The 19,215-nt window shown below is 49.3% G+C and overlaps 2 protein-coding genes across 3 annotated transcripts in view; one reads left to right on the forward strand and one right to left on the reverse strand.

Moving 5' to 3' along the window:
• ITGA11 (integrin subunit alpha 11) overlaps positions 1-7,959 on the forward strand; it is a 44,806-nt gene extending 36,847 nt beyond the window's left edge. Inside the window, exons 21-30 of the mRNA XM_054642081.2 lie at positions 149-247; positions 1,431-1,507; positions 2,407-2,496; positions 3,426-3,516; positions 3,623-3,736; positions 4,505-4,591; positions 5,033-5,143; positions 5,946-6,041; positions 6,318-6,431; positions 6,797-7,959. Of these exons, the coding sequence (XP_054498056.2) occupies positions 149-247; positions 1,431-1,507; positions 2,407-2,496; positions 3,426-3,516; positions 3,623-3,736; positions 4,505-4,591; positions 5,033-5,143; positions 5,946-6,041; positions 6,318-6,431; positions 6,797-6,868 (951 nt within the window). The 3' untranslated portion in view covers positions 6,869-7,959. The remainder of the gene's footprint in view (positions 1-148; positions 248-1,430; positions 1,508-2,406; positions 2,497-3,425; positions 3,517-3,622; positions 3,737-4,504; positions 4,592-5,032; positions 5,144-5,945; positions 6,042-6,317; positions 6,432-6,796) is intronic.
• Positions 7,960-11,098: 3,139 nt separating this feature from the next.
• Positions 11,099-17,295, reverse strand: FEM1B (fem-1 homolog B). 2 transcript variants are annotated; one of them, XR_013184093.1, is made up of 3 exons: positions 16,778-17,295; positions 11,708-14,088; positions 11,099-11,598 (listed from the first exon to the last, which is right to left on the reverse strand). XR_013184093.1 is itself a non-coding variant. In XM_077185294.1 (2 exons), the coding sequence occupies exons 1-2, from the start codon at positions 17,023-17,025 to the stop codon at positions 12,453-12,455; spliced, it is 1,884 nt and encodes a 627-aa protein (XP_077041409.1). In that variant the 5' UTR covers positions 17,026-17,295; the 3' UTR covers positions 11,099-12,452. The 2 variants fall into 2 exon arrangements, 1 of the variants encoding a protein (XP_077041409.1); XM_077185294.1 differs by having other exon boundaries at positions 11,099-14,088.
• Between the last annotated feature and the right edge of the window lie 1,920 nt (positions 17,296-19,215).

A 19,215-nucleotide genomic window follows, 5' to 3' on the forward strand; every position in this document is an offset into this window, starting at 1 on the left:
GCCGTTATTTGGTTGGCCATTGGTTGGCTGTTTCCCCAAAGCCAAGGCCCGTTTTGAGCCCCTCGGGTATTCCCAGTTTCCCAAAGAGCCGGCGCTCATTCCCAGTGTCCCAGGCACTCCATGGACAGGACTTTGTGTCCCATTTCAGGACGACAGCGACATCAACATCGACTGTGCCAGTGACGACAGACACCCCACCAGGCGGGTGTGCAACGTCAGCTACCCCTTCTTCCGAGCCAAGGCCAAGGTAGGACATTCCCCACTTCCCACTCTGCTGTCACATGGACCTTCTGCCCCCAGGGTCACATCTGGGCAGCCCTGAGCAGAATTTTGAAGATAAACTTTTGGTTTCTTCCCTTTTGGAGTTTGAAAGGCATCTTAGGGGGAGCTGGGGTGGTTGGGATCCTGCCATGGTGCTCAGGAGAGCCCCAGAATCCAACCCAGCTCCTCCAGGTGACAGAATTTGCCTCCAATCCAGTGGAAAAATTTAATGTTGGCTTCAAACCATGGATGGGAACTTTCCTGAGCTGATTCCCTGCAGGATGAGGCTCCTTCCCTGCCTGAGAGGTTTTTCTTGCTCTGAGGTGCCTCTGGATCCTGCTCAGAGCCAGTCCAAGCCCCTCTGGGTGGTGGCATCCTCTAAACCGGTGTTCCCAGTATTTGGGATGAGCCCAGATCCAGTTTATCATTTTTATAAGCCATAAACCCTTGGGAAACATCAAATTCAGGGTTCAGTTGGGAAAAGAATAGTGGGGGGGATCCACTCAGGATCCGCATGGAATCCCACCTGCCACCCGTGGGAAAAGGGACCAACACAAGCAGGATCTGGAGATAAAATCTCCCCAGCTCCTGTATCCGTCTGAAACCTTTCCTGGATTATGATGGATGAGCCTCAGGCACCAGGCTCGGCTTTAAAGCTCCCAAAAATCCCAGTGGGATGCCTGTGGCTGCAGGAGGAGCTGGCTCCCCATGACCTACGGGGTCGGGAATGCGTCCGTGGGCCATCAGGTAGTGCCGTTCCTGCCAAAACAAAGACAGGCTGGAAATGGAATTTTGGCTCCGGAGCCGCGGGAGCTTTAATATTCCAGTCAGCTGTGCCGGCCCAGACGGTTTGAGGTCACTGCAGATGTGACATTTATCACATTTATCCCGTTTTATTGGTGTTGGCTCTCCCCAGCTGCCTCCCCTTCCCGCCGATCCCGGGCCTCTGGAGGGATCTGCTTCCAAAGGGAGCCGCTCATTGCTCCCATCGCAGGGGCTGAGAGAATTCCTGCAAATCCTCTCTGCCTGGAAAGGCTCTGCTCGGTCCCAGTGGGGTTGGGAATTGTGTCTCCTGCAGGGTCCCGCACTGGCCCCGCTCAGCACTCGGGATTTCATTCCCTGGGATGTTTTTCCCGATGTTTCTCCCAGTGTTTTTCCCGTCTCTGCAGGTCGCTTTCCGCCTGGATTTTGAATTCAGCAAGTCCGTCTTCCTGCAGAGCATGGAGGTCTACATGGTCGCCAGCAGGTTTGGGGACGCTTTCTCCCTCTGGAATTACAGAATCATGGAATGGTTTGGGCTGGAAAAAAAGCCCATCCAGTCCCACCCCTTCCCTGATCCCAGGGTGTCCAACCTTGGACAATTCCAGGGATCCAGGAAGCTTCTCTGGGCACCCCAGGATGCAGCTGGCTTTCCTTGGGATTCCTTCCTCCAGAGCCAGAGGTTTTCCATGGAATAACCCCATGGAGACCCAGCTGCTGTGGGTTATCCCAGCCCTGTGCTCCCAAACCTGGCTATTTTTGTTTATCTGGGGATTTACAGCCATGATTTTTCCGTGCCTGTGGAAGCTGCTGGGGTTTGCTGGATCTCCAGCCCCTGCTGCTTTCTCATCCGTGCTCCCACCACAAATATTTCCCAGGAAAAATGTCTCCTAATAATTTTTACAAAGTTCTCCTTACTCCCTGCTCCTCCACAGGTAAAGATTTCCCACAAGGAAATGTGGGAAATCCTGCAAAAAAAGGGAAAATCCTATGAGGAAAGGGAAAATCTTATAAGGCGGGGAAAAAATCCTACAAAGAAAGGGGAAATCCTACAAAGAAAGGGGAAATTCTATGAAGAAAGGGAAAAATTAAATCAACTTAATATTTATTAAATAATTAATAAATAATTCACTTAATTAACTAAATTATTAATATTAATTAATTAGTTTTTTAATTTCACCAACTATTAGAGCAGAGGAGGATTCCCCTGCACTACTTTAGCTGTTGGGGGTGACACCTCCCTCCGAATCATTTTAATGATAAAAATCCCAGAATAAAATCCTGCTTTGACCAAAAAGCAAAAAAAAAAAGTTCAGCATTCCCCAAAAAAAAATTCCTGGGGGGATTTGGCTCCTGCCTGACCCCTTGGCCCTTCTGCTGTTCCAGTGACAGCGAGGAGAAGGAGAGCACCAAGGAGGACAACGTTGCCCACCTCAACTTCCAGCTCAAGTACGAGGCCGACCTGCTCTTCACCAGGTGAGGGGTTCGGGATGGGATGCAGCTCCCGGGAGGTCATGGATTGGGAAAACCCCTTGGGAAAACCAGCTGGGAGCAGCCTTCAAACCCAGGTTTAATTCGGGAATTTATTGAGAAAACAGGAGCCGTAAAGTCAGGGAGAGCTTTTTATAAAATTGGTGAGCCATGGAGAGCTGGACTCTGCCGATGTTTAAAGGCATAAATTTTATTAAAGAGGTGTGAGGGTGAGTTTTTATGGGGAAAAAAAGGGAATTCTTGGAGGTAATAATGGCCATAACAGGTGTTCCCAGTGTCTGGGCCAGTGGCCATCCCACAAAACCATCAGAGGGAAGCTCAGCTGCGGGATGAGCGTGGAATCACCGGTAATTCAAGTCTGGGACAGCCAGGGATGAAGGCAGAGATAATTTAGGAAGCTGCTGATGGGAAAATCAGGGATCCCAAAGCACATTCCCTGGCGCTGCTTGCTGGAATTTTTCAGGGATTTTTCAGCCCTTCGGTCATTTTGTATTTTTTACTCAGACGCCACGAATAAAATTCCTTTAATATTTAGGATTTATGGGGAGTGAGGGGATTCTCCAGTTCAGAATGAAGAGAAAACCTGGAGGGAAAGAAGAGCAGAGAAAATATCAAATTTGGGAATTTTGGAGTGGAAAAGGAGGGAGGGAATTTTAAAGAATGTGGGGATTTTGGGCCATCACAGGTGCTCCCGAATGGGTTCCCACAGGATATTCCTGGCTCTTTTCCTGCCTCTCCAGCTGCAAAGCAGGGATTGATTTACCTCCTGTGACATCCAAACCTCAGCCAGGGCCTGGAATGGCTCTGCTTTATTAAAGAGGCGAGAAAATCCTACAAAGAAAGGGAAAATCCTATAAAGAAAGGGGAAATTCTACAAAGAAAGGGAAAATCCTACAAACCTCTTTGTCCCACAGGACGTCAAGCCTGGACTATTTTGAGATCAGATCCAACAATTCCCTGGATGGATCCAACCCCATCGGGCCCCCCTTCCACTGCACCTTCACGGTGAGCAGGAACCGGATCCCTGAGTTCCCCTGGATTTGGGATCTGCCCCAGGAGCAGAGATCCCCATCTCCCGATCCCAACACATCCCTGTGCTCTTCCCTGGCAGCTGCAGAACTTGGGATTCTTCCCGGTGCAAGGGGTGACCCTAAGGATCACCGTGCCCGTGGCCACCCGGGCGGGAAACCGGCTCCTGCTGCCCACGGAATTCCGGGCAGACCAGGTAGGACGGGATTCCAGCCTGGTTTGGGATGGGATTCCAGCATGGTTTAGGGTGGGATTCTGTCCCAGTTTAGGATGGGATTCCAGCATGGTTTGGGATGGGATTCCAGCATGGTTTGGGATGGGATTCCAGCATGGTTTGGGATGGGATTCCAGCATGGTTTAGGATGGGATTCCAGCATGGTTTAGGATGAGATTCTGTCCCAGTTTAGGGTGGGATTCCAGCATGGTTTAGGGTGGGATTCTGTCCCAGTTTAGGATGGGATTCCAGCATGGTTTAGGATGGAATTCTAGCCCAGTTTAGGATGGGATTCTAGGCCATTTTAGGATGTCATTCTGTCCCAGTTTAGGATGGGATTTCATCCCAGTTTAGGACAGGATTCCAGCCCGGTTTAGGGTGGGATTCTGTCCCGGTTTATGATGGGATTCCAGCATGTTTTAGGATGGGATTCCAGCCCGGTTTAGGAAGGGATTCTAGCCCATTTTAGGATGGCATTCTGTCCCAGTTTATGATGAGATTCAGGCCTGGTTTATGATGGGATTCCAGCCCAGTTTAGGATGGAATTCAAGCCCAATTTAGGATGGGATTCTGTCCCAGTTTCGGATGGGATCCCAGCCCTCCAGCCACATCCCACAGCGAGCCAAACTCAATCCCAGCTCCAGCAAATCCTGGGGAGTGCTGGGGATCCCTCATTCGGGATGGGGGCACAGGAAAGACTCTGCTGTGATCCCTGTGTCCATGCTGGAATTCCATCGGCTTCTCCCACAGGAAAACACGACCTGCAGCATCTGGGGGAACACCACTGACTACCGCAGAACCCCGGCAGAGGAGGACCTGTCCCGCACCCCACACCTGGTACTCACCTGCACAGGGCCAATCCTGGCCCCAGGGTATCCCAAAACAGGGAAAAGCCTGGAATAGGGATGGCCCATGGACATGGGAGGGGCACACTGGAATTTTTTAGGAGATTTTTAAGCCCTTCGGTCGGTTTATTTTTATTTTTCCTCTCAACCACTGGAACTTAAGCCCTGTTAATACTCAGGATTTATGGGGAGCAAGGGGATTCTCCAGCTCACAAAGATCAGGATCATTTCTTTCCAAGGAAAAACTTGGAGGGAAAGAACAGCACAAAACCCAGCAAAATTGGGAAGTTTGGGGTGAAAAAGGGGGAGAAAATTTAAAGAATGGGGGGATTTGGCCACACGTGGGATCCTCCCTCCCTCATTCATCCCAGGGATTAATCCCAGTGGGATTTTCCCTCCTTCTCCGTCTGTGATCCCACATTTCCCTTTGCAGAACCACAGCAACTCCGACGTGGTTTCCATCGACTGCGAGGTGAAATTGGCCCCCAATGAGGAGCTGAACCTGCACTTGCATGGGAATCTGTGGATGAAGTCTCTGAAAGCAGTGAGTGCTCACCGGAAAATGTGGATTTCAGGGAGAAATCCCCCAAAGGAACCCTCACACCCCAAAAATGTGGGATTTTTCCCTTCCCCGGGAAGCCCAGGAACGTATGGGGTGGTTTTTGTTCCCAAAGCCACTTATCCTATTGGATCGTGCATCCACAGCGCCTCATTATGGATTATTTAATTCCATTAAATTTGCATTATTAATTAATGCAAATTTAATTAATCCAAAACCTCGTTTTTTGCTGTTGTTCTGCCCCACTCCCTGCCTGCCCCGCATCCTCCTCTCCCATGGCTGCAAAGAGAATCCCTATGGATACAAAGCCGTGGGCATGGGATGGATCCCGTTGGGAATGGGGCTCCTTTTCCACGTGGGATGCTCATCCCAGCCCATGGGGATGGGATGGATCCTGTTGGGAATGGGGGCTCCTTTTCCACATGGGATGCTCAAGCCAGCCCATGGGGATGGGATGGATCCCGTTGGGAATGGGGGCTCCTTTTCCACATGGGATGCTCAAGCCAGCCCATGGGGATGGGATGGATCCCGTTGGGAATGGGGCTCCTTTTCCACGTGGGATGGTCATCCCAGCCCATGGGGATGGGATGGATCCTGTTGGGAATGGGGGCTCCTTTTCCACATGGATGCTCATCCCAGCCCATGGGCATGGGATGGATCCCGTTGGGAATGGGGGCTCCTTTTCCACATGGGATGCTCAAGCCAGCCCATGGGGATGGGATGGATCCCGTTGGGAATGGGGGCTCCTATTCCACGTGGGATGCTCATCCCAGCCCTCTCCGTGCAGCTGAAGTTCAAGGCACTGAAGCTCACCACGATCGCGGCGCTCCAGCGGCGCTTCCGGAGCCCCTTCGTTTTCCGGGAGGAGGATCCCAGCCGCCAGGTCAGCCCTGGGATGGGGGCACCCAGAATTTCGGGATGCAGCCACACCCTGCCCTGATCCCCTTGGGAAAATCCCTGTGGGTGGAGGGACCCAGGTTCTGGAAAAACTCAGTGCAGTTGTGGCTAAGCTCTGTTCCTGGAATCTCCAGATTCCACAGGGAAAACTGAGCCAAATCCACGGTGCAGCATTCCCAAAGGAAGGGCTGCTCAGCATTCCCTTCTATCCCCTTTTCCCCACCATTCCTGCCTGGAATCCGCGGTGTTTTTTCTCCTCCAGATCACATTCGAGATCTCCAAGCCTGAGGAATCGCAGATTCCCATCTGGATCATCCTTGGGAGCACCTTTGGAGGTCTCCTGCTCCTGGCCCTGCTGGTCCTGGTGCTCTGGAAGGTGAGCAGCCCCCAGGCCACGCATTTTGGGGGATTTTTGGAGATTCCCATGTGTGGAGGAACCCTCTGGATCCCTGCCCAGTGCCCCATGAGCTCCTCAAAAATTCTCACCAAAAATCCTCAAAACCTCCTCCAAAAATCCTCAAAAAAAATTATTTATGCTAATATTAATCCTCACCAAAAATCCTCACCAAAAATCCTCAAAACACCACCAAAAATCCTCAAAACACCACCAAAAATCCTCAAAACCTCCTCCAAAATCCCCTTTTCTGTATATAAATGATATCCAGGACCAGCTTCCAACTGCTATCCCATGAAAATCTCCTGGAATAACGGCAGGATTTTGTTTCTCTTCCCTCCCCACAGCTCGGGTTCTTCAAGAGCGGGAGCCGCCGGCGAGCGGCCGAGCGGGAGCAGAATTCCCACGGGATGGAGTGACTCTGCCGGGGCCAGGAGCCCCCTCCCAGCTCTGGAGATTCCCGGGATCCCGAGGGATTTGGGGGCTGAGCTTGGCTTTGCAGCAGGACGAGAGAACGCCCCTTGTGGGACAGCACTTAAAAAGCCATAAAGAAACCCCTCAAACCAACCGAAAACTCCCCAAAAAAACTCCTCGGAGGTGCTTCCGACTGGGATTCCATAAAAAAAAACCCCTCAAACCAATGGAAAATTCCCCAAAAAACTCCTCAGAAGTGCTTCCAAGTGGGATTCCATTAAAAACATCACAAACCAACCGAAAAGTCCCAAAAAAACATCCTCAGAGGTGCTTTCAACTGGGATTCCATTAAAAAAAAGACCTCAAATCAACCAAAAATTCCCCGAAAATCTCCTAGGAAGTGCTTCCAACCGGGATTTCACCAAGGTGGCAGCAGAGGGGACGAGGGGACGCCAACGTGAGGGGTCCCTGATGTGGAGCTGGAAAGCTCCTTAAAATAAAAATATTATCCCCAAAAAAAGCCCCCATGGATTGCTCCTTCCCGTGGCGGAGCTGCCGCAGGTCCCGGGCTCTGCTGGCCACAGCTCTCAAACTGCCTTCGTTAACAGGAGTAATTAAGTGGAGGCGTTAATTAGTCTGAATGCACTGAATGAAATTCTTGTGATTTCAAGCACCTTAAATGCCAAATCTCCCGTGTCCAGCTGTACATAATTCTTCTAAAAACAGGAAGGAAAGGAGGGGAGAAAAAATTTAAAATCCTGCCAAAAAAAAAAATAAAATAAACCAAACCATAAACTCAGAAATAAATTTTGAAAAAATTTTAAATCGTTTAAAGAATTAATTAAAAAGCAGTTTGATGAGTTTTGTCCCAGCAGAGCAGTTTGGGGAGCCCACGTGTATCATACCTGTACATAGCTGGTGCCATGGAAATCATGGAATTTTAAGGGCAGGAATGCCCTTGGCATAGCGGAATTATTTATGCTAATATTAATTTTATGGAGAAGAGGGAAGAGGATTTTTCTGGATGCGGGGTGAGGTTCGGGACATAGTGTTCCTGGTATTTTTTAAGGATTAAAAATATGGTATTTTAAAAATTGCTGGTGTCTGTTCCCTCTTTTCTGTGGATATGAGGGGGGCTGCTCTGGGACCCGGGAGGGGATGGATCCTGGAATTTTTTCATCATTTATTTCTAAGGGATGTGAGGTTTTCCAAGGATGTTTGAAAGGTATGAGCAATCAAGTGAAGCCGTTGGGAGACCCAAACATGGAAAAAAATGGGATAAAAAACCTCCCAAATCAGAAATTAAATCCTCAGCTGGAGTGGGAATTCTGCATTTCCCAGTTTTTGATGGATTGGGAGCTCAGGGGTCCGGCTGGGGTGCAGGGAAACCCCGGAGACCCCAACCTGGGATCTGGGAGCTCAGCCCCAGTGGATCCCACAGGATCCTCCCTACCACATTCCCAGGATCCAGATCCCGGCACACGGGGGGAAAGAGATGGAGAGCAGGCAGGAAGGGACAGGGTTCTTCAGCATTTATATATACATTTTATATATATTTATATATATATATAAAATATATTTATTTATATAAAAATAGATATATAAAATGTATATATAAAATATATACATACATATATATATATTTCTATTTATATTTTTATATATGTGTATATGTATATATTTATATGTATATGTATATATGTATACTAAAATGCATATATATGTATATATGCATATATATGTATATGTATAAAATTTATATCTGATTAATTTGATATATTTATACATATAAATATGTAACATATATCAATATATCAATATATTTATATTTTATATATATACATTTGTATTGTTAATTTTTATTCATATTATTTTTGTTAAGTATGTATTAGTACATATGCTATGCATATATATAAATATATATATTAAATCTAATATCTGTATTATGTGTATTAAATCGTACATATTTATTATATGTGTAATATAGATAATACATATAATATACAGTAGATATTATATATAAAATAATAATATATATTATATATGTACATATAATGTACATAATATATATTAGATTTTATATATGTCTTCATAACATATATATATGTATATATAATGTATATTATATATTATCTATAATTATACATATAATTTGTGTGCATATGTATATAATATATATCTATAAAATATATATATGCATTCATATAATATATATACATAAATAAATATAAATAAATATACCGTTTATATATTTTACTTATATCTATATATATTATATATATACTTATATGTAAAATATATGTGTGCACACACATATAATTTATATATATTTGTGGGTTTATACCTATGGATATATATCTACACACATACACTGTATGTGCATCTACATTTATAAATTATTTTATTTTTAGACTTTAAAAATGTATATATATGTGTGTGTACAAATATAACATAGATGTGTATATATATATATATATATATATATATATGTGTGTGTGTGTGTATATACTTGTATATCTATGTATATATATCCATAAAATATATAAAATATATGTGTGTATATACATAAAAATATAAAGCATAAATACCTTATATTTTTATTTCTATATCTAGATATTATTTATATAAATATACTTTAAAAGTTTTCTATAAATACACAAAATTTGTTATATATACACATTGATATGTTTTTATACATCCATCTATATATTTATATATATATATACACACATTTATATATTTTTATATATATACATTGACACATTTATATATATAAATACACAGATACATTTTTATATATAAGTACATGGACATATTTTTTATATATATAAATGCATTGATATCTTTTATATATATAAATACAGGGATGTATTTTATATAATAAATGCATTGATATGTTTTATATATATAATATATGTATATATTTTATATATATATAAATACACAGATATATTTTATATATATAAATACACTGATATATTTATATATATAAATACATGGATGTTTTATATATATATAAATACATTGATATATTTTATATATAAAAATATATTTATATATTTAATATATATAAATATATATTTATTTAATATATATAAGTACACGGATATATTTATACATATAAATATAAATAAATATATAAATATATTGATATATTTTATAAATATATATAAATACATTGATATATTTTGTATATATAAATTCATTTTTATATATATCTATGAATTTCCACCTTCCTTGCCCACCTCCAGCAGCTCCCAGTGCTTGGTGCCCGTCCCCTGCCACGGACACCTGGGCACACTCCGGGACACAATTCCCACTTCTGTGAAGCTCAGGCTGCAGCTGCCCCATTCCTGCTCCCCTCCCCAGCCATTCCCAAGGAATATTTGGGAATCCCGGATTTTCAGGACCCTTGGCCCCGCTGCCGGCAGCGAGGGCGGGGTTGGAGGTGTCTGTCCCCAGTCCCTGGGTGGGACCGGATTGTCCCCAGTCCCTGGGTGGGACCGGATTGTCCCCAGTCCCTGGGTGGGACCGGATTGTCCCCAGTCCCTGGGTGGCTCTGTCCCTCTGGATCCCTCAGCACAGTGGGATCAGCATTCCAAGCCTGGCTCAGCTCCAGGTTTATTTCTAGGCCGGGTTTATTTCTGCCTCTCCCAGTGCTGATCCCAACTCCCGGCAGCACCCGGCTCTTCCCTCACCCCGTGCTTTTCCAGGGAAAACAGCACCTGGAGGCTCCAAGGAATTTTATCAGGGGCTTTAAATAACAGGGAGGGCAAGGGCAACCTCACAGCGTTTAATGCTTGGGAGGCAAATTCCAGATCCCGGAGAAGATGCCAGGATTCCCAAGGCTGCATGCACAGGTATTCCCTACCCTTTGCCAAGAGCTCTTGGTGACACAGGGAAGGTGGCAGGACAGCATTCCATGACAGCAGGCAGCAGGAATTCACTGGGAAGCAGGATAACAACCAGGAGGCAGGAGGAAGCGTTCCCACAGCAAAGACCTTCCCCCGCTTGGAACTATTTTGGAATCAACAGCCAGGAATTTTTATTGTTACTCTGGAACCCTCTCCTCAGGAAAACGACAGCTTCCATTACTCAGACTGCTCGAACCTGGCTTTAGGAAAATTCCAGGGATGTGGCAGCCACGGATTCTCTGGAGAACCTAAGCCTGACCCTAAAGCTTTTCTCTCAAAGGACACGAACTTTGGACAAAAAAAAAAACAGGAATTCCAAGGTAATTCCACATTCAATGTTTTATTTCTTTGTCATACAAATAGAAACGTGTGCCCCAAATCTCGCCTGAAAGTTCTACCTGGATTGTTTTTAAAAAAACCCCACGGAACATTCGTTCATCCTGCAGGTTAAAAAGCTGCATGGGAAAGGAACAGAGGGTTCAGGAGCCTTGTCCCAACAAGTGACATTTTCCTGCTGGAGCATCTGCCACTTCTCCCAAAGTTCTCAAGCGGCAACGTCCCCGTACAATCACTCGCTCATCAGCAAAGAGGCTGATGAGAGGAGAATATTTTTTATTTTTTTTTTCTGTAAAAATCAGTTTTAAGAAGAGATTTTCCTACTGGAAGGAGTAAAAACCATGAAAAATCCTCGAGTCCAATTCAGGGAGGCACAGACTCCAACGCTTCTTGGAAAAGCCAGGTTCAAGGAAGACTCTCTTTGGCGGCAGACGGCTCCGTTAGGAAGATACAGCATCTGGAATCCAAGAGTGCAGCTGGACAGACTTTGAGTCAAAAAAAAAAAGGTGCGTGTTGAGCGTCGAAACAACAGAAAAAACCCCAAGTTCAAAGCCGTTTGAAATGTTGGGACACACACAAACACAAATTCCCTACCCAGTTTCTAGGGATCCATGCATGATGTCTGGATAGGAGCGACGGAGCTACGGAAAAGGAAACGATGATTCCGGTTATTTTCGGTCGGCGTGGAAGTGGCTTTTTGTCCATAGGTTATTCAATACTTACTGGAGCAGTGTCAGTGAAGAGCTTGATAATGGAATTCAGCCCCTCAGAGCTGAATTCCCACCTGCATTTCCTAACAGAGCACCCCTCACGTCTGTAACTGTAAATTTTGATTTAAAACACAACTTTTAAAACGTTACCAACATCTTCAGCACGAGCTGAAAGGCATAAAAGCACGGTGAGGTATGAGAGCAACACACTGCTCTGGAGATGGACACTCCACTTTTAACCCAACTACCACAGAATTCCCAATTTTTCTTTTCCCACCTCACTGCGAGGAGTTTGAAATCCAATTGTGCGAATCGTGTCGGACACGACAGGAGTTACCTGGGGGATTCTTTTCATGGCATTTAGAAAACCAAGAGCTAAGGAAGGGATTCATTTAATCAATAAAAGAAAAGGACCAAAATCTCAAACATCAGATTCAACTACAGGACAACGATGTGGCTTTTCCTGCCCCCCCGCCCTCCACCATCTCCACCCGAGAACTGAGGCCGCAGACGGAATCCAGAGGAACCCAAAACCAAAGGAATGGAGAAAAACAACTTCATGGACACGGGTGTATTCTGCTGTCTGGTGTCGTCCCGGGATAGCACCACCACAAAAGGTTGGACACGGCCTAGTGGAACTGGACAAACTCCTCCAGAGTTCTGGGGATCTGGTTTTGGTAGCTGATGTTGTAGATCCGCACGGCGCGGGCAGCCAGGCACTTGAGACTCAGCTTCATTTGAGTTTTAAGGAGGATTTCGGACACCCCGGTGGTACTTTTATCCAGAGGGGTTTTCTTCTGCTTGTTGGTCATGTCCGTGTGGGCGCCGGCCTCCACCAGGCTGATGATGATGGAGTGCAACGTCAAGAAGTCGCTGATGGGCCGGTGGTACTGCACGATGATGTGCAGAGGGCTGTTCCCCTCGTTGTCCACGGCGTTGACGTCGGCACCACAGTCCAGCAGGAGCTTGGTGACCAGGGCGTTGGGGAAGCTGCACACGTCGTTGGTGTGGAAGTCGTCCACGGGCGTGCCCGAGTTGACGGCGTGGTGCAGCAGGCTGGAGCCGTCGCGCGTGCGCGGGTCCAGGTGGATCAGGTTGTAGATCTGCTTGTTGATGCGGGACTGGTCGTCCTCGCTGCACTGCGTCTTGGTGGAGATGCACACCAGGTAGAGGAAGGTGAAGATGTTGCACTCGTAGTTGTCCATGGCCGTGTGGATGTCGGCGTCCGGCGTGGTTTTGATGCGCGCCATGCCCTGCTCGATCTCCAGCACGCTGCAGCGCAGGACGCTCTCGATGTCCTTGGCTTTCACGGGCTCGTTCAGGTGGATCATCTGGGAGAAGACCTGAGCGAACCTCAGCAGGTCCTTGTGGGTGTTCCTGTTGCCCTTCTGCCGCAGGTGCAGGGCGTGGAGCCACAGCTTGATGCACTGCTCGAACTCCATGTTGTCCGCGTAGACCGCGCCCCGGTAAATGATGGGGTGGGAGACGTCGATATTGTCCGAGCCCAGGATTCTCTCCCGCACTATGAGGCCTTCCATGTGAAGGGCATCTCTGTCCTGCCTAATGGACTCTAATTCCTGAGGGGTCCTGCATTCCGACCTGTTTCCGTAAGCCTCGATCTGGGGAAGCACCTCCTTCTCGATGACGTTCTCGCTGTCGCGGTACCTCTCCAGCATGGCTAAATATAAATAGTGGTAAGTCTTCAAAATGTCGTAGTTCTCCCTGTCGTTGGCAAACGAGGCCCCCAGCAGCTCCAGGGCTTCGATCCTGCTCCTCCTGTCGCAGTCGGCGTGGGCCAGCAGCAGCTCCACCACGTCGGCCTTGCAGCTCTCGGCGGCCACCTTGAGCGGCGTCATGCCGTGCCCGTTGACCATCATGGCCGCCTTCCACTTGACCAGCTCCCTGACGATCTCCAGGTGCCCGGCCTCGGCGGCGAAGTGCAGGGCGGTGGCCCCGCAGTGGGCCTTGGCGTTGGGGTCGGCGTGCTGCTCCAGGAGGTAGCGCACCACGTCCGTGTGGCCCTTGTAGGCCGCGATCATCAGGCAGGTGTTGTCGTACTTGTTGGCGATGCTGATGTTGGCGTTGTTCTCCACCAGGTACTTGACGATGTCCAGCCGGCCATCGAAGCAGGCCGCCCGCAGCGGCGTCGAGTTGGTCACCGTGGTGTGGTTGACGTTGGCGCCGTGGCTCACCAGCAGCTTGACCACCTCGAAGTGGCCGGCGCCGGCCGCGCACCACAGCGCGGTGGCCCCGTCGATGACGAAGCTGGGGACGAAAGGACAGGGAATTAGGCTGGCGCTCCTCCAAAAGCATCCCGCACCCAGCCGTCAACGGGGGTTTCACAGCCAGCCCGTCCCTGGATTCCGAGGAACTCACCAGGATCCCCACGGCCAAGGAATGAGGCCGAGGGAGCACACGGAGCGTTGGAAGCTGGAGCTTCAAAGCAGCCAAAGGGGTTTGGCCGCCTTGAAGATCCCACTTACAAACTCCAGCCTCAGTTTAGAGAGGTCTGGCAAGAAGAGTTCTAAAATTATCCCTTCAGTGCCGCAAAGTGACATATTAAAGACCGAGAAAAACCTTAAAATGGATATTTTGACACACACAAAAAAAAAAAAAATCAGATTTAGACACCAGCAACAGACCTGGCTTCAAAATTTCAGATCACTTCCCCTGCCCCGTCTCCCTGAGCTGCAGTTCCCCAGTGCTTCCCTATTTGAGATCCCGTGCTCCAAACCAGCCCAGCAACCTGGTGACACAAATGGAACTTCAGGAAGAAAATAAAACCCAAAAAAGCAGAAGTTCTGAGCTGGGCTGCTCCACAGATCTGTGTCACATGAATAACAGGGAAATGAGGGGACAGATCCTTCTTTCTAAGCTGTTTTCATTCCCTCAAACCCAGCACACAAAATAAAGGATTTCCCTTTCCCATTTCCTGGTTTTTGAAGGATTTAAATGAAGAAACAGGCAGGATTTACACACTCTCAAAGGCACGTCCCAAACGCACAGGAAGGACAAATATTTCCAAACAAACAGTCACGTTCCCCAAAGTTAAAATATGGCAAGATCAGCTGAAATTTCACTTTCACAGCAATTTTTAATTATTATAAAGCCCTTGCAGCTCCACAGCAACTGTTTGTAAATCCAACACCTCCAGAGGCTCTTCAGGATCTCAGAGAGAATTCCCAGCGAGAAGTTCCTGATTTTGTAAATAACTCCATTAAAATATTTATGCATTGAAGCAGGAGGAGAGTCGGGAGGGGGGGATTTTTTATGAAACCGAGGTGACTTTTTGGTGCTTTGAGGTTCCAAGTGGAAAGCCCAAGGGAGAGGAGCTGCTGAGCCACCTTATCTGAGCAGCAACAATCCCTGGGGATCACATGGGCTCTGCTCCTCTCTCTGCATCCATTGTGCCTCCCACAGCTCCTCCTTCAATCCGTGCCAGGCACAGCCTCTGGAAAACATCCCCACCCCAGCCAGGCACAAATCCAGCATCTGCTGTCTGTCAGGAGGTGCTTCCTCCAGGAATTCTCACCCCGGGAATTCTCAACCTGCTTCTGATTGGGGAAAAAAATACCCAAAAAAACAAAACCATCAAAAAAAACCCAAAACCAAAAAAACAACCAAAACCCAAAACAACAACAACAAAAAAAAACCACACACACACAAAAACCCAAAACAAACCCAGCTGGAAGGGAAAAGGAAGGAATAAAAAACCACACAGGGAAGTGGTTCTGCATGTTCTGCATGTGAAAACTGAGCACTGTGAGAACCCTTCCTGATGGCACTGTCACCTGCAGCAGCAAAAATGTCCCAAAAAGGCCACTCTGGCCCAGCAGAAGCTCTCTGGGCTGTGAATATTATCCTGTCCACAGCTTCACATGGGGAATTCCTAAATGGAAAAGGCATTTATGGCTCTTAAAGCATCAGGTGGGATCTCCAACCACACAGGCATTTTTACCAGAAAATCACCAAACTGTGACCTCACGGTGGCCTCCAACACCCACGTGATGTTTAGGTGGGGATGTCATGAATTCGTATCTAAAAACAGCAGCAAGGAGGGCCCTGGACACTGCCAGCCTGGGAAAATCAGAGATCAGATCCTCCTGGGAACTCTGCTGAGGCCCACAGAGGGCAGGGAGTGATCACAGATCCCTGAACAGCCTTGGAAAGGACCCACAAGGGCCACCAAAGCCCAGAATGCTGATCTGGACAGGGCAAACCAGGGCCACCAGGTCACAGAATGTCCTGAGCTGGAAGGGACACACAAGGACCACCAAGTCACAGAATAAAGTGAGCTGGGAGACACAAGGACCACCAAGACACAGAATCTTGAGCTGGAAGAGACCCACAAGGTCCACCAAGACATGGAACAGCCTGAGCTGAAGAGGCCCACAAGCACCAACAAGTCACAGAATCCTGAGCTGGAAGGGCTCCACAAAGACATCAAGAATCCTGAGCTGGAAGGGCTCCACAAGAACCAAGCTACAGAATAATCTGAGTTGGGACCGCAAGGACCACCAAGTCACAGAGGAGCCCAAGCTGAAAAGAACCCACAAGAGCCATCAAGTCACAGAACACATATCTGGAAGGGCCCCACCAGGACCACCAAATCACAAAATAGCCCGAGTTGAAAAATACCCACACGGGCCACCGAGTCACAGAATACTTTGCTGTAAGAGATCCACAAGCACCACCAAGTCACGGAATAATCTGAGCTGGGACCAGCGCGTCACAGAAGAGCCGGAGCTTTAAAGAACCTTAAAGAACCCAGCGCCGAAGCACAGAACCCACAAAGCCCATCGGCTCGGGGAACACCCTGCGCTGGGAAGGCTCCCAAGCCCCGCCGAGCTCCGGAACAGCGGGAGCCGCCCGAGGCCCGCACGGCCCTCCCAGCCCCGCTCTCCCCGAGCAGCCCAGGCCGCGGCCGGCGCCGTGCGGGCCGGGCCTCACGTACCCGTCGAAGCGGACGGTGCCGGTCTGCTGCGTGTGGACGCGGTAATGCTCGAGCAGCAGCCGCACCACCTTGGCGTGCCCGTTGCGGGCGGCGATGATGAGCGGCGTGGAGCGCTGCCCGCCGTGCTGGCTCACGTAGCCCAGCAGGTACTTGATGTCGCTCTCGGAGCGGTTCAGCAGCAGCGCGGCCAAGGTGAGCACGCGGCCCTCGCTGGCCGCCTTGTACACGTACCCCGCCAGCCCCTCCATGGCCGCCTCCGCCTCCGCGCGGCCCCGCCGCCCGCAACGGCCCCGCTCGGGCCGGCCCGGCTCTGCCCCGGCCCGCTCCGTCCTGGCGCGGCGCCCCGCGGGGCGCACATGCGGCCGCCCCGGGGCGCGCCGCCCCCGGCCCCGCTCCCGCTGCTGCCCCGGCCCCGGCGGGAGCGCAGCCGCCGCCCGGCAGGCAAGGCGCGGCCCCCCCGCCCGGAGCGCGGGCCCGGCCGGCACCGCCGCGCTCCGCCCCGGAACCGCTCGGCAGCGCCCGCCCGCCGCAGCGGGGCCGGCCGGCAGCGGCCGCCCGGGAGCGCCGTTCCGGAAGCCCCGGCGGCCCCAGCGCCAGGCCCAGGAGCGGGGCGTGAGGGGCTGCTGGAACACAGCCGGGCAGAGTTAAAGGGTAAAGGGGGGATTTATTAAAGGCCTTCAAAGGATAGATACACCTTGGGAAGTGCGAGAGCACGGCCGTGGCTACACCCGAGTTGGACTCCAGGTCACAGCGTTTTCACACTTTTATACGTTTTGGTCCATTTCCATTTTGGGGGTAATTGTCCAATTTCAGCTCCAGGTTATGCAGTCCCATCCTGTGAGATTGCTCTCCTCAATTCGCTGTTGTTTGCACTTGTTTGCACTTTTTGGGCCTGAAGCTGCAGCGGCGTCCTTGGTTCTGGGCCTGGAAAAGGATTGTTTTATCTGACTGAGCTCTGAGGAGAACTTGCTAACACTTTATAAAAAGTTCAGTTATACACCAATGCAGTACAGAATCTGGAAAATAGGAAAACTGAAACTTAAAGCATCAGCAGCACCACCAGGGCATGGTCGAGTATCCCCAAAACACAGTAACACAGACAACTGCTCGTGTCACCAGCTCAGCTTTTCATCCTCATTTCCACTGCACGAGCACTGAGCTTGGAAAATACCTGAGAGGTCACCGGGTCCCAGCTGTGCCTGACCCCCACCGTGTCACCAGCAGCACATCCAGGAATTCCTTGGACACCTGCAGGGATGGGGACTCCAAACCCCCCTAGGCAGCCTCTGACCACCCTTTCCATGGAGAAATTCCTCCTGATGTCCAACCTAAATCCAACCTAAACCTCAACTCTGGTGCAATTTAAGAAAATTCTTCAAACCCTGTCCCTGTTCCCTGGGAGCTGAGCCTGACCTTCCCTGGCTGCCCCCTCCTGTCAGGGACTGTGGAGAGCAAGATTGGGTTGGGTTGGACTGGGTTGGAATGGATGGGTTGGACTGGGTTGGGTTGGACTGGGTTGGGTTGGATTAGTTGGACTGGGTTGGGTTGGGTTGGTTGCTTTGGGTTGGTTGGACTGGATTAGGTTAGACTGGATTGGGTTGGTTTGGTTCGACTGGTTTGGGTTGGGTTGGGCTGGAATTTGTTCATTTGGGCTGGGCTGGGCTGGGCCAGGTTCAGCTGGACTGGGTTTGGCTAAGCTGGGTTTAGTTGGGTTGGGTTAGACTGGACTGCCCTCAGTTGGGTTCAGCTGGGCTGGGTTGGGCTGGGTTGGGCTCAGTTTGAGTTTTTAAGCCAGACCCAGCAGCTCCCATCCCCTCAGCCATGCCCCCAGCACACACGGGACCCTCACCCCTGGTTTTGGGGACACCTTGTCCCACACCTGTCACCTCAACCTCCTGCTGGGCCACCTCCCTGGCTGCTGGTGACACGAGCCACAGGCAGTAAGGGGACACCACCCCGGGCCCATCTGCTGCCCCATTGTCCTGTGGGGGATCCGGTCTCAGCCCCGTTAATTTTTAACCTGGAGTCCTGACACCGGAGCCGCGGCTCTTTGTGGGATGTGCATTATTCATGGAGCAGCAGCCGGAGCCCGGAGAGCCCGGGGGACACCAGGGGACACAAGGGGACAGGAGCCAGGCCGTGGCCAGCCCTGTCTAGAGCCATGTGGCCGTGTCAGGCTCAGGGTGACAAGCAGGGTCCTGGTAAGATTAAGTGGCTCCGTTATCTCGGTGACCTCCGACACTTTTCAGGGATGTTTCCCCAGGTGTCACCCCTGTCCTGCTGGGGGAGCAGGGATGGTGTGGGGAGGGTTCCCCTGCTCCTCAAAAGGGACCAAGATCTCCCTTCTGCTGCTTCTGGGAGCCCCCTCAGCTTTGGAAGGACCAGAATTCCAGGCCAGAATTCCTCAGTGGAATACACAGCAGCTCCCAGGGATTGTC

Source organism: Agelaius phoeniceus, chromosome 13 (genome assembly GCF_051311805.1).
Source record: "Agelaius phoeniceus isolate bAgePho1 chromosome 13, bAgePho1.hap1, whole genome shotgun sequence".
In the NCBI taxonomy this organism is placed as follows: Eukaryota; Metazoa; Chordata; class Aves; order Passeriformes; family Icteridae; genus Agelaius; species Agelaius phoeniceus.

Excerpts from the sequence above, each read along its gene's own strand:
- FEM1B (XM_077185294.1), bottom strand. The coding sequence starts at position 17,025 with ATGGAGGGGCTGGCGGGGTACGTGTACAAGGCGGCCAGCGAGGGCCGC. Across the intron at positions 14,089-16,777 it reads GGCACCGTCCGCTTCGACGG|CTTCGTCATCGACGGGGCCA; the intron begins GTACGTGAGGCC and ends TTTCGTCCCCAG.